The 19304-nt window shown below is 39.1% G+C and overlaps 1 protein-coding gene across 5 annotated transcripts in view; it reads right to left on the minus strand.

Annotated features, from left to right (window-relative positions):
- Nucleotides 1–5625: 5625 nt before the first annotated feature.
- CD3H18orf25 (chromosome D3 C18orf25 homolog) overlaps nt 5626–19304 on the minus strand; it is an 88993-nt gene continuing 75314 nt past the window's right edge. For 2 of the 5 annotated variants that reach the window (XM_030335710.1, XM_030335713.1), the window contains 3 exons: nt 17822–17948; nt 16434–16487; nt 5626–9118 (listed from right to left, as the gene is read on the minus strand). In XM_030335710.1, the coding sequence (XP_030191570.1) occupies nt 8929–9118; nt 16434–16487; nt 17822–17948 (371 nt within the window). In that variant the 3' untranslated portion in view covers nt 5626–8928. Of the gene's footprint in view, nt 9119–14409; nt 14471–16433; nt 16488–17821; nt 17949–19304 lie in introns of all 5 variants that reach the window. The other 3 variants (XM_030335711.1, XM_030335714.1, XM_030335712.1) reach the window with 2 other exon arrangements.

The following is a 19304-nucleotide window of genomic DNA, read 5'->3' on the forward strand; positions in this document are numbered from 1 at the left end:
CAAATCTCACCAACTCTCTCCAGAGGGCAGGTCTCTCTTCCTAAAGTTGCTCTCAGGGACAGGAAAGCCTGCACTCAGTGAGAAAGCTGGGCATGCTTGCCTTTGATTCCTGTCACGCTGGTCTCCTAAGTCCCAGTTTCCTAACTGGGTTGCAACTTACCTAAATTTGCCCATTCTGGATACTTCCTGTAAATTAAAGAATATGTGAGCTTTTGTGACTGGCTTTTGTAACTTCTTTCATTTGACAGGTCGTCAAGGTTCTTCCACATAGGACATTGCATCAGGGCTTCATTCCTATTTATGGCTGAATAATACTTAACTGTACAGCTAGATGACACTTTGCTTATCCATTCATCGCTGGTGGCCATTTGGATTGTTGCCCTTTGGGCTACTATGAACAATGGTGCTGTTAATACTTGGGTACCAGTTTTCGTGTGGACCTAGGTGTTCATTTCTTTTGGGTGTATACTTAGCATAGGAGTGGCTGAGTCATGTGACAACTTTTAACAGTCAACCCATTTTCCAAAGTGGATGCACCACTTTACATTCCTACCAGCAACGTAGGAGAGTTCTTTCTGATTTCTCTGCATCCTCACCATGTTATTATTATTTTTTTAATGATTATTTTGGGGGGGGGGGGGGGGGCAGAGAGAGAATACCAAGCAGGCTCTGTGCTGCCAGCATGAAGCCCGACACAGGGCTTGATCTCCTGAACCGTGAGATCATGACCTGAGCCAAAGCCAGATACTCAACCAACTGAGCCATCCAGATGTCCCTCTCACTGTGGTTTTGAGGTGCATTTCCCTGATGATTAATGATATTTAACATGTTTTCATGTGTTAACAAACCAACTATATGTCTCTCTTGGAGACATATCTATTCAGATCCTTTGTCCATTTATTAATTTGTTTCTCTTTATATTATTGACTTGTAAGAGCTCTTTATTTATTCTAGATACAAGTCCCTTACCAGATAAAGGTTTGCAAATATTTTCTCCCATTCTGTGAATTGTTGTTTTGCTTTCTTGATGGTGTCCTTTGAAGCATAAAATTTACCAGTTTTATTTTGTTGTTGTTGCTTGTACTTTTGGTGACATATACAAAAAGTGTTGAGAGGAAAAAAAAAGTGTTGAGGACATCTAAAAGGAATTCAGCTTCAGATCTTACCCATGCCCACTAGTATCATCTGGGAAGTCATAAAAAGCTTTTGTTCTTTCTACTTGAGACAAAGAAAATTTAGTTTTATTATGAAATATTTAAGATATACATAAAAGTGTAAAGAACATATACCTGTGTCCCCCCCTTACCCAACTTAAGAAATTTTGCCCATAAAGTTGAAGTCCCTGTGTCCCCTCCTTCCCTTCCGGCAGTAACCATTACCCTGAATTTGGTATTTATTATTCTCATGAATTTCTTTATACTCTTACTGCACGTGTATGTATCTTTTATCAAAATATGGTATTTTTTAAGCTTCATATAAGCAGCATCATGTAACACATATTCTGAAATTTGCTTTTTCTCCACTCCACGCTGATTTAACTATGTTGATAAAACTGCTATATGAATAGAGATCTAGTTCATTAATTTCCACAGTGGCTAAACATTGTATAAATACACTGTTTGTCCATCCCATAGATGAACATCCATGTTGAAATAGCCAAAAACTGGGGAAAATGACACTAAAAAATTTTTGAACACATGAAATAGCTTCTCTAGAACCATGGCTTTCCTTATCTTTTTGACTGCAACCCACAGTAAAAGAAATACATCTTATATCTTGACCCTATGCAGACATATATTTGTGTGTAGGTGTGATCAGCATGTAACAAAAGCTTCATATAACAATACTATCTGTTAACTGCTGTGTTGTTATATTCCCTTAAATAAACAAAAGATGGCTTACAGACACTAAATTGATTTCATGATTTCCCTGTATAGGTTTTCAACATGGTTTAAAACCTGTTCAAGAGAATTAGCCCAAGGAGTGAATTTTGTGGGTCCTGACATGTCTTAGCTCAGGATGCTATAGCAAAATACTATAGAGTGGGTGGCTTAAATAACAAACATTTTTTTCTCACAGTTCTGGAGGCTGGACATCCAAGACCAGGGTACTAAACATGGTCAGATTCAGCTAAGAGCCTTCTTCCTGCATACAGACAGCTAGCTGCCTTCTTACTGTGTCCTCTAGCATGCAAAGCTCAGGTCTCCTATCTTCTTAAAAGAGCACTCACTAATCCTATCATGGGCACTTCCCTGTTATCTAAACTTAATTACTGCCCAAGGGCTCCATCTCCAAACATCAGACTGGGGAGCAGGGTTTCAACATATGAATTGGGGGGTGGGGGGGGAACACAAACATTCAGTCCATACATGAGGTATACACATATTCAGCTTTACTAGACAACTCCACTGTTTTCCAAAGTAGCCGTAGCAAATTATGCTTGCACAAAAAGACAGGTTGTCACTGTTCTGCCTCCTGGTTGGATTTAAATGTACTCCTGATTTGCCTACATGAAATAGCATCCTGTAAAGTTTGTGTTTCCATAATTAGTGGTGCGCCCAAGCATCCTTCCTGTTTACCGGCCATCTGTATTTTCCTGTTCCACCAACTATGAGACAGGGAATCTATCCATGGAAAGAGAATCAATCAAACATTACCTTCTCAGGAAAACTTCCAATTCTTCTCAGGCCAGAGCAAAGTAGAATCAACAGCAAAAAGAATAAAGGAAAACTAGGTGAAGAAAAGACGTTTTGTTTTTCTTAGAGCTAAAAGCCCTAATTTGGCCCACAGGAAAAACCTGCTCTTGCAAAGTCTAGCCATGCAAATCTGGGTAAGTTGTTATTCTTCTGTTCTCAGTCTTCCAATCTGCAAAATTAGGATAACAATCTGTACCACTTCTTACTCCCATGTGGAAATTCTGAACTAAACATTCTTTTAAAACTTTGAAAACTAAGAGTTTGTAGAAAGTCAAGGTTCTATGGTGTTAGTCATCCAGTGCCTTCCAAAAGCCTCAGGAAGATGATGGAACCATAGTCCTTTGAACAGCTTCCTAGAATGAGCTGCTGCTCTGAATTCTTGCCTGAGAAGCCCGACAATTCCACAGAATATCAAATTATTACCTAAAATAATACAGTCCTACCTTTCAGTCTCAGAAAAGAGATCTAAAAAATTCTTCATTTTATAGGTGCGGAAGTTAACTCCCCTTGGTCAGATGGCCTTTCTGGGGTCTCCTAGTCTCTGGTTCAGGCTTTTCATACACTAGCCACCACACCCTCTGGTCGAATGGCCCTTGTGCTGCAGATGCCAAGATCCATCCTACCGTCGGACTTGCCTGCTTGTGTCAGACTCCATTACAGGAGTGAGGGTTCAACAGTGAACAATACTCCACACCTTCCTGCTCTCAGGAGGGAGCCATCATGGAAAGGAAACAGAAATCTGAGGTGTCAATTATCAAAAGCACAAAAGAAAAAGCTGGGTATCATATAGCTTCTTTCACCAAAGAATAAGAAGCTGGACCAATACAATTTACAAGCAAGGGGCCATGATCTATGAGATCACATGGATTGTTGCTGCCATATCCCCCTTCTGAGGTTTGACTCCACAGCCGGCACTCGTTCTGACCCTTCACTCACCCACCCCACACCAAATGGGATCTCAAGGCTAGGCGGAAACAAAGAAACAGTGAATGCGCTTCACAACAGCAGTGCTGAACTGAACAGCAAATGGGTGCTCTTTCCACATCACTATAATGCATACAATCATCACTTGCATCTTTGTCTGAGCTAACTGTTCCTTCCAGTATTTTCGATTGCCGCCTTCTGCTCCAAGTGGATTCTCCCAGCCAAAGCTCCACGGTAGCCCAGGAACTTCTCAGATTCTGTGACTTGGTGCTCTCAAACATGGAGTCAAGGAAGTCAAGAAAATCATACCTACCAATGATCCAGGAAGATCACTCCTTCATAGATCAGTAATATAGTTAAGACAAGTCCTAGAAGAAATTCACTTTACTTCGGCTGCAAAATTGGAGCTGAAGAGAGATATGCATATATTTGGTCAAAGACTTATCTAGAATTTTTCCCCAAAGTGAAGTTATAAATAGCTGCCATCTACCATGAAAAACATACCAATAAGGCAAGGCAAGGCAAGGCCAAAAGCTAGCCAAGAACAAAAGGAGGAAGGCAGAATGAGAGTAAGTACTTAGCCACAAATTATTTTACCTACTCGTTCTACAAATGCAGCATCGAAGGGCAAAAAGGTTAAAAGCAAGGGCCTAGATAAACAATTTTCTTCTAGAGTCCAAGAAAAGAAGAGTTTCTCACAGGCACTACTACATCTAAGTCTCAGATACAAGGCAGTACAACAGAACCATTCCAAAAACCTGAAAACATTTCCCCAACTGTTCACAGTGTATTTTCTAATAGTTACCAGGCCCCTTTCCGGTGCAAGTAGAACTAAAAAAATTCTTGAGGAACAATAAGAGATCCAGAAGTGGTATTTTAGGAAATACAGGCCTCATTGTCCCCACCTCCCCATTCCCCTTTACATGAAGATAAGTTACAAAAGTCATGAGATGCTAATATGGAAGTTCCTCTCATTTGTAGAACCAAATAATAAAACCAGAAAGTACAATCAAATTAAAAGAAAAGTTCTTTAGGCTGTTTTTGAAACACCATACATTTGATTCAATGTTCGACCACGTGCAAAGTACACACAGTCACGGTGCCCTGTCCTGGTGCACTGGTCTCTGAGAAGTTAACTGTCAGCTGACCTTCAGTTCCCAGGAGCAAAGGTGCCTAGCACTAGGAGGCTTTCTGCTCTCTTTAGAATCTCACTGGTCCTAGCTGGAAAGGGATGCAGGGGCTACAGGACAGCCAGAGCAAAGCTACTTTTATCAAGACCTAACACCAACGATCACTTGCAAAATATTTTGGGAGTAGGGCACAGCTACTGCTTGGAAAAAGTTGGCACATCGGTAAGATCTGTTAACAAAATATAATCCGCTTTCACATCCAAAAGCTAACTTAGGAGCTGCTCCAGGCACCATCTAATTAACTGAAGCAGATAGAAAAAAAATCCTCAGAAATTATGATTGTTTAAATACACTCTATTTTATTTTGTCTTAAAATAGTTTAACCTTTATGCTACAGACTTATTTCAAAAAACAGAAAATCTTATCTTGCACCAAAAAATATATATATAACACTCTGTTTTATTATTATTTTTTCTCCAAAGACCATTAAATACTAAATGGAAACAAAAACTAAATAATGAATGTAAAGAAGAACCAAATTTTGTTTTAAAAACTAGAGTTGCACATTTTAAAACATTAATTCTAAGCAATGATTTGTCGTCACTGCATCAAGTCCACACTCACACTCCAGCAACAGCAGATCTGTTAACCACCAAGTGCATTGGTTCCTAGCCATACAATGGCTAACATTTCATTTTCATGGTAAGAGGAGCAAAAGGCTTCATATGACCTTTGTACTCTTTAAAAAACAAAACAAAACAAAACAACAACAAAAATATTTCCTAGTTATCCAGTGATTTCTCTTTTAAGATCACTACCCTTTAAAATTTGTTAAAAGAATAAGAAGTATGTAGTGTTTTAAATAAAATGAAAAATACAACAGCAATGGACTAAAATACGTGATTATTTTAAACAAACAGTGCACAATCTGAGGAAGTTTGGTTAGGGCGCAATCATTTTTATATATACATGGAAGTCACATCATACACATACTGGAAAACAGAGATTAGGGGGCTCGTTGCATTTTAAAAAAAAGTTTAAACTAAAAGACAACATTGTGTCCCCAGCTCTTTCAAAAACTTTGTGACACAGTATAAAAAGCAGGCAACAAATTCATTTTGAAGTTACCTATGGTGGTGCTATTCTGCTAAAAGGAACAGTGAACAATGGACTAAGTTAGAAAATCAGACAGTTCATATTCACAACTGATGATAATAGAAGCAGAATTTATGCAATGCTCAACTGTAATAAATCCTGGAGTCCACTCAGTCTGGCCCCTTCCATCAGAATGGAAAGACAACTACTGGTGAGTAGATGTATACGCTCTAGGGCAGCCAGGATGACCTGAGAGCTAGTTACTGCTCTGTGGTTTCACACTGGAGGGGAGGGGAGGGGAGGAGCTTAACTAAATTGGTGCCACAATCCAACCCGTGACCCAAGTGCACCACTTGAGCAGAGACACTACTTTGAATAATGTTCTGTGGAGCATAAAGAAGTACTGATGCTACCAAATGCCAACACTTTAGTTAAAAAACAATTCCTTTAAAAGAAATTTCAAATGTCATTGGACTTGTTTCCCACAGAATTCTATCAGTAAAATACCTTGCCAGAAGCCACACCCTCACTCTTCTGGATCTGGCATTGAAAGAAGAGCTCAAACAGTCTCTCTACAGTTAGTAGGTGGAAAAATCCCAACCCTGTAGGGGGAAAAAGGCTGAGTGTTTCTACCATCCCTCCCTCTCCCCTTTTTGCATGTTAACTTCTAAATCGCTGCTCTGGCAACCAGTCGGGTAGTCAGGATGCTGAAACAGGGGCAGGTGTGGGAAAAGTGCAACCTGGTGTAAAAACACAAGGCCACAGCGCTCTGCTCCCAATCCACTGTGCATATAGCACACCAGAAGAATTCTCTTTAGAAGATGACTACTGGGGGCTAAAGAAAGTGTGTCATGGGAAATCACCTGCTGTGTGGAATCAAACAAAACACACTATTAACATAAGAACAGGTAATGCGAAAACATTCTTTAAAATGGGGCTCTGCCCTGATACTGGGGAAAAAATAAGCTGCAAAAACTTCAAGTCATATAATCCACTCTATTCTTGTCCCAATGATTTTCCTGGAAAACACAGACCAGAAATTGTACATTTCTGCTTTGTCTAGCATTTTAATTCAAGTCAAAAACAATGTGTAACAGTAAAATTCAATAAATTAATCCTAAAGTAAAATGTGAAGGTCCAAGGATACACCAGTAGTGAATCTGCAGAAGGTCCTATTTAGCTCTGGCCTCTGGATCTTTGGTTTTTGTCTAGAACTGTGGCCATGTGAGAGATCTGATATATGAGGTGCTAAAACTTGAGGTTCATGATCTTTTAAAAGCCTGATTAAAACTAGATTGGCAGAAAAATATTAGTTGATGAAGAACAGAGGCCAGATCAAATGAGATGCTACCAGAGAAGACCAAAGAACACATGCTCATACCCACTCCCATGGAAGAGGTATATGGAATAACTAAAGCAGCAGGAAGAAGGGTAAAGGGATAAATGAGTCTTTATAGAAAAACTGGAGAAAAGGCCAGGCAGGTGGAGCCAGGCAGACTCTGCCACATGCGCTCGCAAGGGTGTCCCATTTGTCTCGGTGGCCACGCCACACCTACCCTGCACAGTACCATGTGCAGAACAGGCGCTTGGTACATTTAGTATGTCCACTAAATGACAACTGAAAATGGTACTTCTCGTGCTCTTAAGATAAGGAAGAGCCACCAAGGCATTTGGGGAGGGAGGCAAGGGCTACAGCAATGTTATATGGTAAATATGGAAACAACAACAACAACAAAAAGCAAACAAAAACCATGGAAAAACAAAAAGATGAGGTCTTCTAAGCCAATAGTACTTCACTCCTCCCCGTGCACAGTACATAGTGTTCTAACTAGGTATTGCTTGTAAAAGAATTCACTAGTAACTACAACATGTTATAGGAAAAAAGGTAGTAACTAATGCCACAAAACTCCAACACTGGCATTTCCTGAATTCCCTGAAGCTCCTAACCACCCTTTGTTTATTTAGATACTGTAAAACCTACAGTGTCATTTATGTGCTTTGCATCTGGTTTCTTATGGTTCATTTTGATTTTTCCACTTTTAGATGGTAGAGGAGAAAAATACCCAAATATAGCATCAGGTCTATTTCAGCTCAAGCGTTACTTAAAACAGTTGTTGTACATCCTTTACAGAGAGACCAGCTATGAAAGAAGGCACTGCCTTCTCAGACTTGTAAGTGCCCACAGTCTTAGAGACGAAGACAACTTTTCATATTCTACTTAAGTAATAGGTTTCTGTGTTCTCCTGTTATGTAAACAAACCAGGAAAAAAAAGCTGAGGGACAAAGATTTTCTTACTGATCTCTCAATGCTCTCCTTACATGCCCAGAAAACCTCATGGGTATCTAACTGAAATGCCTCTGCCCCAAAAGGAGACATTTTCCAAAAAATTATGAATTATTGCAACAAGGAGACCAACTAAGTCACCTTAGCAGTATTTATAAACACAAAGGGGCATATCAATTATTTGTGCTGTGGGAAATCAGCCAGGAGCAAAGTCAGGAAAGAAGGCAGAAGACTCAAGCTAAAAGAAAAGTAATACTTCTGTCTTCTATTTTTAAGGACAGGTTTTCAAATGCACATGCCCTACTAGGTGCCAATAAGGACCTGACTAAATGTGTGCAAATGCCCTAAGGTAGGAGTGCCAATGGGTGGGCTGACAGTGGTCAAGGCTAGATATTAATTTTATTACACAGAAAAATAAATACAAGATTCAAAAACTGAAATCCATTTCACCTGGTAGTTAAAATATTATTCTAAAAGGAAGGCAGAGTTTCCTAAGATTGAAAGTCACCAAGTAAAATGAAGTTGTCTAAGTTGTCTAATAAAATTCATCATTCTCCTATTCCTACTGAGGGAAAGAAGAAATTCTTTTCTCTGTGCTAAGTTATTTTCCTAAGTGACTTCTTTTAATTAAAAAAAAAAAAAAAAAAAAAAAGGAAGGGGGGGCAATTTTCCATGAGTTTGGATTATACAAATGCCACAAACAGCTTCTGAGGCTGAAGCTATGACAATGAACTTCCATGTCACAAAGAGGAGGAGGAAAAGGAAGGGAACAGTGCAGAGGAGACACAGTGACATTGTATTACAGTAGGTATTTACGTCTGCTATCCTCATCCAAGGTAAGATCAACAACCTCCGCAGGTGAAGCCCAAGTCTGCTGGGGAGTCACAGCAGTCCATGACTGTGTTTGCCTGGTGCTGACATACTGCGTGCCCGAACCATGCTTCCACGAAGAAACACTCTGAATCACACCTCCTCGAGGATGAACACACCTGCAATTGAGACGAAGAATAAAAGTATAAGCACGGTTAATCCCACTGTAGGAAAAATATAAGGCAATATGGCTTCACTAGCACTGAATGATACCTTCACAAAGATAAGCCTATATGAGTCTGTGAAATGTGAGTCTGTGAAACTTCCAACCAATATCCTTCCCTTTTTCCTATTTGTCTCCCTCCTTGCCTTTTGTCAAGTTTAGTCTAAAAGTGTCAGAAACTCCTGAGTTATCTCTAGATCTGTTACTGACAATGCATAGGTAACATGATGTTTCTCTGAACACATTTAAACCTCTGGGGTCTTCAGGACAGGGCAGAATACGAATCCAGAGCAAAACTGGGATACCCAAACAATCTTAATCTAACCAAACGACATGGTAAGAAATGTAAGTACAAGCTGTTTTAAAATAAGTCCTATGCCATACTGGGAAGAATACCTTCAAAGACAGTAATAGTAATACTCTTTTACAGATTGGATTTCTAGAAGCCTGTAAGTACTAGGTCATGCATAAAGGATCAATTTTCCTTATCCTGAAGGTCACAACATTACACTTGGCTCATTCATCTGAAGTGCTTACGTGCTTTAGTTCAGTGAAAGTAGCAAGGTTGAAGTACTCAGTTAAGGTTCTTTAAAAGTGCTTCATCAGAGGGACAGAACTGCCTTGGTGATAAATCTCACCAAAAGTTCACTGGAAGAAAAAGGTTTCGAAACACTGACATAATGAATTCCACATTCCAGTCAAATGATAAAACTGAGCCTCCAGGATGAATCACTGAGTAACTGGATTCAGATGAGAGGAAGGCAGGCACTCAAGCTATCATTGCTACTTTTGTTCTCACATCCATCACATCCCTATGTAATATATGTAAGAAGTGACAGCTGGCAGGATTCTAGTCACATTAACTACTACAGTGGATCTTGAACAGCTGTTTAACAACCTGTGTACAATAAGCGATGCTGGGTCACTTGAGAATTCCAGCTTTGATACACTGCTACCTGCACTGCCAGGTTCAAGAGAACATTAGGGTAACAATGGACAAATTTTAGCTGCAGAACTGCCCTAGGACCCCTAAGCTCCTGGAAAGAGGTCCTGTTCTTACAAAGGTAGCTTGAAAACTACTCCCTTACCGAGTGAGGTGCCGAAAAACAGATCCCTCAGGGCCAGAGCAGAGCAGGGGGCAGAAGGTAGATTTGTTACCGTACCAGAGGCCCATCATCTGTTGAGAATGGGCTAAGCAGCTACTAGCCCAGAGGCTACTATGTTTTCAAAGATTAGCCAGTGAAAAGCATTAAAATAGGAGACATAAAGTCCAAAGGCTAATCCAGATCTGTCCAACGCATTAAGTACACTCAGATGGAAGTGATCATGTAATCACGGAAGAATGTCAGCCAAAGGAGTCCATTCAATGTTTACAGAAACAGTTTTGATGACTGATGGCACTAGAATACTGTTTCTTAAGCAGTCTCACCTCATTGGACAATCTCAACAGACCTATGAGGTAGATGTGGAAGTTACTATCCATACTCAATCGAAAGCAAAACGGAGGGTTAAAGCGGTTACATGATTTGCCCAGGGTCACACTGCATGAAAGTGGTGGGCCAAGGAGCTTCAAGCCAGGTCTGATGTGGAGTCCAATGCTTTTCACAACATCACGCTGTCACTTCACAAATGTGTATGTTAAGTTAGGTAAGGCAAAACACAGTGAGAGTCAGCAGAGTGCAAAGATAGGCCCAGATTAACGACTTAAAAATATAAAGTTCTTCAATAATTCAAAAGCTCATCTGTACAAGTACTAATTAAAGTAATCGTAGCTAGAAATTTAGTAGAATTCAGAGAATGAATGACTACAGAGAGAATCGATGTCATCTTTGGCAGAATTCCTAGAAATACTTCTGAAATAAAAGAGGTATTTAGTTCCAACTGTTACTCTACACTGCTCCCTAAGTAATCATACAAGGGATTGACTTTAAAAGGGATCTGAGCCAATCTGCTCATTTTACAGAAGAGAAAACCAAGGCCAAAAGGCAACTGTCCAGGGTCTGAAGCAAGGTAAGCACAGAACCCAAACAAAACGAGGTCTCCGGCAGGGAGTTTATTTTCCACTAAGTAACTATGCCTTCCTCAGACTACAGCTGAAGTACTGTACTGTGTCTGGTTGTAAGGAGCACTGCTTAGCCCCTGGGAGTCATTACAGCAAAGCAGATTCTAGAAGGTACTGATACTATACAAGAGTGAGAGGTGTAGAGCCACTATTTACTACTGAGGAATGATGGATAGAGGGAGAATAAGGAGATGAGGCACTTCAACTATCTAAATTGGATCACTTCTGTAGTTATGTTACAAATGATTCCAGTTACTGGAAACTAAGTACTGGACTACTTTAAGTAAAAAACAGAATTTGTTGGAAAGACACTTGAGGACCTCAAAGAACCTAAGAATGATGGGATAACTAGGCCTCATTCACTGGACTCAAGCCCCAACCTCTCAATCTGTTTCTCTTATTTCAAAATTTTAGATTCTCTGGAGAATGTGATGATTCCATCTTTAGTCAAAAGTTCTCCTGGCTCCTATTTAACTGTAACTAGAAGGTCAATTCCCAAAGAAGGGAGAATCGCCATGGAAGAAGGTGGCTACTCCATCTTGTACAGAGATCTCAAGAGCAGACTAACAACCATCAATCAGTTTACAGAGGGAAGCTTTAGGTGATCACGACTATGCAACAATTACAACTACTATCAAATGGAATCAACTTCCTTTTACGCTTTCAAGCAAGTGCTGGGACATCTATCAGGAATACGAAAGTATTCTAAGAAGACTTCTAAGGTTATCATTGAGTTTAAAATTTTTAAGAATACAGGCAAAACTCTCCTTTTAGAAGTCACGGGGTGCAGTGGTGGGAAGGCTCTGACAAGAAGGTGGTGCAAGAGGGACTTCTGTTTTTTGTTTTTGTTGTGTTGTTTTGTTTTGAGAGAGAGCAAGCAAGCCAGACAGCAAGCACAAGTGGGGAAGTGGGGTAGGAGGGGCAGAAAGAGGGAGACAGATGATCCCAAGCAGGCTCTGCCCTGAGCACAGAGCCCCATGCGGGACTTGAACTCACGAACCGTGAGATCATGACCTGAGCAGAAATCAAGAGTTAGATGCTTCAGTCAGTTAGCTTCAGTCAGTTAGCTGCTTCAGTCAGTTGACTGAAACACCTACGTACCCCGAGACTTCTGTTTCTTGATCAGAGTGCTAGTTACCGGAGTATGGGCAGTTTGTAAAAACTAAAGTGTACATTTATGACTTTTCTAAGTGTGTTAAAGTCAATAAAACACTCAAAAAATTTTTTATGATTTAATGACCTCAATCATCTTAAATAAAATGGTAGCTAAGAGATGGAGGAGGCCAGAACAAGGCTTTTAACACATTCCCTTTTTAAATACACAGCAAAAGGACTCATGCTGGTAAACAAAGAGTGCTGGAGAAACATTTCAACTATTTTATAAGACAGTGTACATTATAGATCAACTTATACCAGATAGGGAAAGGTTTCAGGAGGAAAAGGGACCAGAACAATTGTTATAAGCCCTACAGAGATGCCCTATAAAAACAGAAGTGAGAGACTCAAAATTTTGTTAATCTATGCACATAAAATATACAGTTTCAGGTATTAACACATACCCTTTCCCTGTATGATGAAAGACACGGAGTGGGAACATACTCAGCTGTTTTTAAGTTTGTTTGTTTATTTTGAGAGACAGTGAGCGAACAAGCAGGAGAGGGGCAGAGAGAAGGGGAGGGAGAGAGAAACCCAAGCAAGATCCACGCTATCAGTGCAGAGCCCAATGCAGAGCTCAACCCCATGAACTGTGAGATCATGACCCAGGCAGAAATAAAAAGTTGAATGCTTAACCCACTGAGCCACGCAGGAGTCCCATACTCAGCTGTTTTTTTAATTCATCCAAACTAATTCTAGTGTAGATACAGGCTTTGTTTTCACAAAGCATTTAATCTGCATATGATTGACAATAGGTACAAAACATAATCTAGAGTCATATTTTGAGTCCTATATTCAAGAAAATGCTTAGGACTCACTTCCCCCCAAAAAACCTACTTTATAAACAGTAAGTTTTGATAGAATAATTTCCTGCTCTTCATATACTGAAACCAATAAAGGAGAGACTTCACAGTGGAAAAGAAAAAACAGAGAAAGAGGGCAGGCTCTCATGGTCAGCTTTAATACAGTTCATTTACTATCCTACGAAAACAACATTAAATATTAATCATTTTTGCTCTCATTTACAGAGCCTGAACGTGACCTCTTAGATAACATTCCTACTTATTTTTCCTAGCTAAAGATGAAGTGAATCTTCATGGCTTCAGAGAAATGCCTGTCTGCCTCCCCTGCTTTTTTAGGGTTAATGTTTACAATTAGTTCTAGGAAGCAATCCGTCTTAAATGCAGAACGCTTCTAGCATCAACTCTTCTGTTGTGGGATGAACCAACATTAAGACAAATGAACACAGGACCAAAGACTACAGTGAGTGAGGTTAGGATCTGATTATTCCCAAAAGCCTCAGAGGACAGGTATCAAAGAAACTGTTCTAACAGTTCCATAACAGAAAGATCTGTGCTATATCCATTTATCTTCCTAGGGCAATTACCAATGAAGCTGGTAGAAGAAAAGGAAAAAGGAAAAAGAAAAGTATCGGCATGAGGGCCACAAATTAAAAGTTCTGGCAAAATTATGTGGGCACAGAGGAGCTAGAGGTGCTGTAAAAGTCTCTATAATTTGCAAAGAACATCTTGTGAAACTGGACTGTCCAAAAATTAACTCCTAGAAATGATAACATTTAGGTAACACAGCGAGTTAATTACAACAATACAAGGCAGCCATAAAAGATGCATTCAAACCATTAGTTCAGAAGGCATGCTTTCTAGTCTATGATTAGAAGAAACACAGAAGCTAAAGGAACATATCAAATCTAAATTAAAAGAACAGGTAAAGATATTAACATGCAAGAAAAGAAAAACTTAAAAAAAAAAAAAAGACACACTGTAACTAAAATTACTGAGTGCAATGTCAAACAAAATTCTTCCAATAAGGAAAAACGGCAATGCAATGCAAATCAGAGCATTCCCAAAGAGAAAAGCTCAAGAACCAATTCTGAGTTTTTGAAAACTCTCAGCCCACAACAAGGTAGAATACCAAAAAGAAAAAATAAGAACAGGACAACTAAATCCAAACAAAACATCTATGCATGCAAATCAAATTAGAACAAAAAGATGTGGATCAAAACCTAAAACCTTTTTCCAAGCGATAACCCTGCCAGAAGCCCATCAATACTTCATAACTGCAACCCTAGACCTGTAAAAGAAATAAATTCCAGATGAGATACAGGCAGCCAAGAGTAACTCTGAAGCAACCAACAAGAAAACTTCTCCCCCCACCTGCTCCTCAGCTTTTAATCTCAATTACTTGGAAGATTACCATGCTTCCTCTAAAGAAAGTGCTAGAAAATGTTCAGAAAGACACAAAAGAGCCAGTAAGACTCTATTCAGTCCTCAACCCGAAGACCAAAATAAAAGACCCTCTCAGAATGACACAAGCATCAGCTCAAAGTACTCTAACGAAACTTCTCAACGCCAACATTCTATTGTATGGGCAGCATTAACCACCACTGAGATTTCATAATACATTTGTCACCTCTAAGACTGTATTCCACAGGATTCAAACCAAAGTATCAGAATACATCTTTATGCTTCAGAGCCTGTGAGGAAAAAGTCCTTGAAAGTAATGTTATGTACTGTATGTTATTTAAAATGTAGTCAGCCACTTGACTTAGTTCAAGAGTGGAACAAACATATCTATAGAGTAAAATGACAATCTGGATAAAAGACCTAATAAGTATGGAGAAGGGTGTACTAGACAAAGTGTGTGTGTGTGTGTGTGTGTGTGTGTGTGTGTGTGTGTGTGTTGGGAGTGGGTAGGAACTTAAAATTTAAATTTCTGAGTTTTAAGAGAAATATAATGATAATTTTAACTCCGGATACCAAAAATATTGGTAGAAAAAAAGAAGCTAAGGAGTTCATGATGGAAGAAAAGTTGAACAAAGAAGCCAAGAAGAAGGGTGGCTCACTCTGTAACATTTGTAGGCACAAGTAAACAGTAAAGAAGGGAGACTTGATATAAGTTAATAGAGAACTGAACCAAGTAACATGTTTCGAGAGAGAAAGAGATTAAGTAATAAGCAACACAGGTTATTACCCACTCTTTGCTACTTCAGTAGGAACACATGACTAACAGTGAATTAAAATTTGAAATGTAACTCAAGACAAAATTGGTGAATGGATAATGTGCAAACTGAAGATAATTTACCTGTATCAATCTGTTAATAGGCAAGGTAAGGTTTACAGTAGGGAATAAAAGGATACTCATGTCTTCTTTATTGCAAGGAACAATGGTGAAATAAATAATGGCAAACACATGCTAAAGTAAAGGAAAAAACCTTTCATCTAAAGAGGTAAGTCAACATGAAAGGAACAGATTAAAAAAAAGAGAGAACAGGAAAAAGTACTTGATTAAGGCAGAAAAAAAAAAAAGGAAAAAGAATGAGATTAAGGAAAGATAGAAGAACGAAAATTCTTTCCCACCAGAAAAGAGGAAATAATCATTAAACACAGGAAAGAAAAAAGGAAGCAGCTATGCAGGAATACTTCTGGCATAAACACAGGACAGAAGATGGAAGTGGTTAGGTCTGATAAAGTGAACTGGCCGCTTTTGGGGAGAAGACATGTTAAACTATGACATAATTCTACAACCTTAAAGTCCCAACAGGTATGACCTGAAAAATGCTCTCAGAAAGGAGAATCAGTTCTAAGACAAAGGTACCTTCGATTTATACGCATGTGTATTTTGCCTGCGCTCTCCCCTGGTAAGTTCACTTTCTACATAAACAACAGAAGAAATGCTGGTGAATGTTTTCCTTTCTAACCAAAGAGTAAAACCAGATCTAAGAGCCAGGTAATGTAGATATTGTGTAGATATATGTATCTACTTGGGGAAATCAGGAAAGAAATCACAACTTAACTCTTGCAGCATAGAAGAAAAGTTGTTTGCTATATAGAACACAGATTTTCTGGAGTCTAAATTTTTGTTTTCTATATAAGTGTGTGTGTGTGTGTGTGTGTGTGTGTGTGTGTGTGTGTGTGTGTGTGTGTTAAATGTTCCTCAGGAATACCTCTGAGAGGACTATAACCAAATCTTAGGAACACTATCTACAGCAAGAATCAGCAAATGTTTTTCTACATGGGGCTAGACAGTTAATTACCTTAGGCTTTGAGGGCTATCAGGTGTCTGTTGAAACTTCTTCTCAACTCTGCCACTGGAATGCAACAGCAGCCACAAACAATACGTAAATGAACAAGCATGGCTCCATCCCAATAAAATTTTATTTATGGATAAATATACTGTATTTACGTGAATTTCATAAAACTTCCACAAGTCATAAAACATCATTCTTCTTTTGATCCCGTCCCCCCTCAACCATTTCACAATGTAAACTAGGGGTGCCTGGGTGGCTCAGTGGGTTAAGCATCTGACTCCAGCTCAGGTCATGATCTTGCAGTTCATGAGTTTGAGCCCTGCCTTCAGGCTCTGTGCTGGCAGCTCAGAGCCTGGAGCCTGCTTCGGATTCTGTGTCTCCCTCTCTCTGCCCCTCCCCTGCTCACACTCTGTCTCTCTCTCAAAATATTAAATACTAAAAAAAAAAAAAATTTTTTTTTTTAATTAAAAAGTAAACTAGTCTTAGCACAAGGTCCATATAAAAACAGGCAGCAGACTGGGGCGCCTGGGTGGCGCAGTCGGTTAAGCGTCCGACTTCAGCCAGGTCACGATCTCGCGGTCCGTGAGTTCGAGCCCCGCGTCAGGCTCCGGGCTGATGGCTCGGAGCCTGGAGCCTGTTTCCGATTCTGTGTCTCCCTCTCACTCTGCCCCTCCCCCGTTCATGCTCTGTCTCTCTCTGTCCCAAAAATAAATAAACATTGAAAAAAAAAAATTTAAAAAAAAAAAAAAAAAAAAACAGGCAGCAGACCAGTGGGCTATAGTTTGCTCACCCTCATCTTAAAGAATGACAAACTTCAAAAGTTATTTTCAGAACTCTAGACAAATTTGATGTCTTGTGGCTTTTAATCCTAAAAATAGGACTGCCTGAGTCACATGAACATCACTAGAAATATACTATGTTAGGAATAGGCCAAAGTAACTCGCAGGTTTTAATGAACGACAAGAAGAGGTGCTTTAGGAAACAAGCAATACAGGTATGATGTCAGATGTATATTTCCCAATTGTTTGCTCCCAACACATTTCAAGATAAAGTGAAAGGCAAGAAAATATGAATGACAGGGGGAAAGGTAGGATGACACTATGCCATAAGAGAAAAATCTGTCAAGGTATCTAGACATTTGCTAAAAATATGAGGAAAACATCAGTTCTGTTTCACATGCATATATGGTTGAGATGTTCTTGATAGAAGATGCAACACATTCTCAAGCTCATTATCATGTCTAATCAAAAAGCATTTTCTAAGCCACAGGAAGCTACGAGATAGCTCCCACCATTCATGCCAGCCATGCCATGAGGACTACCACTTTCTTCTCACTTTATGGTTAAAATCAAATTCACATTTAAAATATCAGAATGCTCCACTGAATGTCCTACCTTGCATGTTCCTGAACTCCCACAATCTCCACTTCACTATCTGAAGAGGCAATATTAATTTCTTCATTGAGTGGTACATTGCCAGCCGATGTCTTGTCACTTGCTAGGAATCCTGGATCCAAATGACCTGAGAGAGAAGGGGGGTAAAATAAGCACTACAGTCTGACTTCTTACAAGCAGCATGAAACACTCATTGACAGATTTCCCATCCAGGTTAATCACAGAAACAGAATTGCCACATGAGAGCTTGGCAGAGTGAAACTGTCAAGTCTCTCATTCTCTATTCATTAGGAGGAAAAAAAACTAAGTACTTTAGTAAATAGGTATATATAAACTATGATAATAATCTATTATATTTTATTCCGTAATGCTTTTTGCATTCAACTCTAGTCTCCTTTTAAATGACCTGTATAACAGGTTTGTCACCACCTAGAGGGCAATAAGGTTCTCTACTGCTTACTGGTAAATTTTATTATTTATTTACTTACTTACTTATTTACTTACTTATTTATTTTTAAGTAGGCTCCACAACCATTGTGGGGCTTGAACTCATGACCCTGATATCAGGAATCACAACTCTTCTGACTGAGCCAACCAGGCACCACCACCACCACCACCACCCTCCCCACCCCAGGGTAAATTTTAACAGAACAAAATTCTAAAGCAGAAAAGCTCAAAGGCATAAATAGAATAAATAACAGAGGTACTCATTAATATCATATTTACACTGGAATGCTTTATGAAAGTTTTAACAAACTTCTTTTAAACAACTTTAACAGTTTTTCTCAAAAGGAATGTAGAATTGACAAAATCTGACCCAAAACCACATCTAAAAGAAAAGGCTAGAGGCAGATCACAATTTTTGTTCTGAGCAACTAAAACATAACCTGTACATTGCTGACAGCTCTTATTAGAAAGAAACCACATATTCTGAAAGAGCATGACAATTTGTGGCAGTGGGACATATAAGAACTTTTCCACAAGGGGCTTCACAAAGCATCTATTACACGGTAGAATATAACATTCTCCCAACTCACAGAAAACATGAGCTTCACAGAACTCTCTCTCAACAAAGGCTAAGAGCATAACATCAAAGTACACAGCCATATAAACAATTCTAACAAGAGTTAAAATAGTTCAGCTTATGTATCCAGCTCTTAAATGTTCTGACCTTTATGAAATAGAATATCTAGGAGTCAACATGAAATAAACCAAGTTGCAACAGGCACAAATTTTCAATTACTCTTTAAAGGGTGTTTTTATTTAAATATATTATCATCTGATACAATACTGTTCCTCCATATTTAAAAAAAAAATCCTTGGTGACACTTCATATAAACGAAGCACGTATCAGTAAGATTTTACACATACAACTCTCCCTTCTTCCTCCATCACCTTCACATCATTCATACCAATGTTTCAAGGTCACTGAGAAACCTTGTACTTCCATACTCCTGCGAACTTTTAGTATAACTCTCTTGGA

The sequence above is a fragment of the Lynx canadensis genome, chromosome D3 (genome assembly GCF_007474595.2).
Source record: "Lynx canadensis isolate LIC74 chromosome D3, mLynCan4.pri.v2, whole genome shotgun sequence".
NCBI lineage: Eukaryota > Metazoa > Chordata > Mammalia > Carnivora > Felidae > Lynx > Lynx canadensis.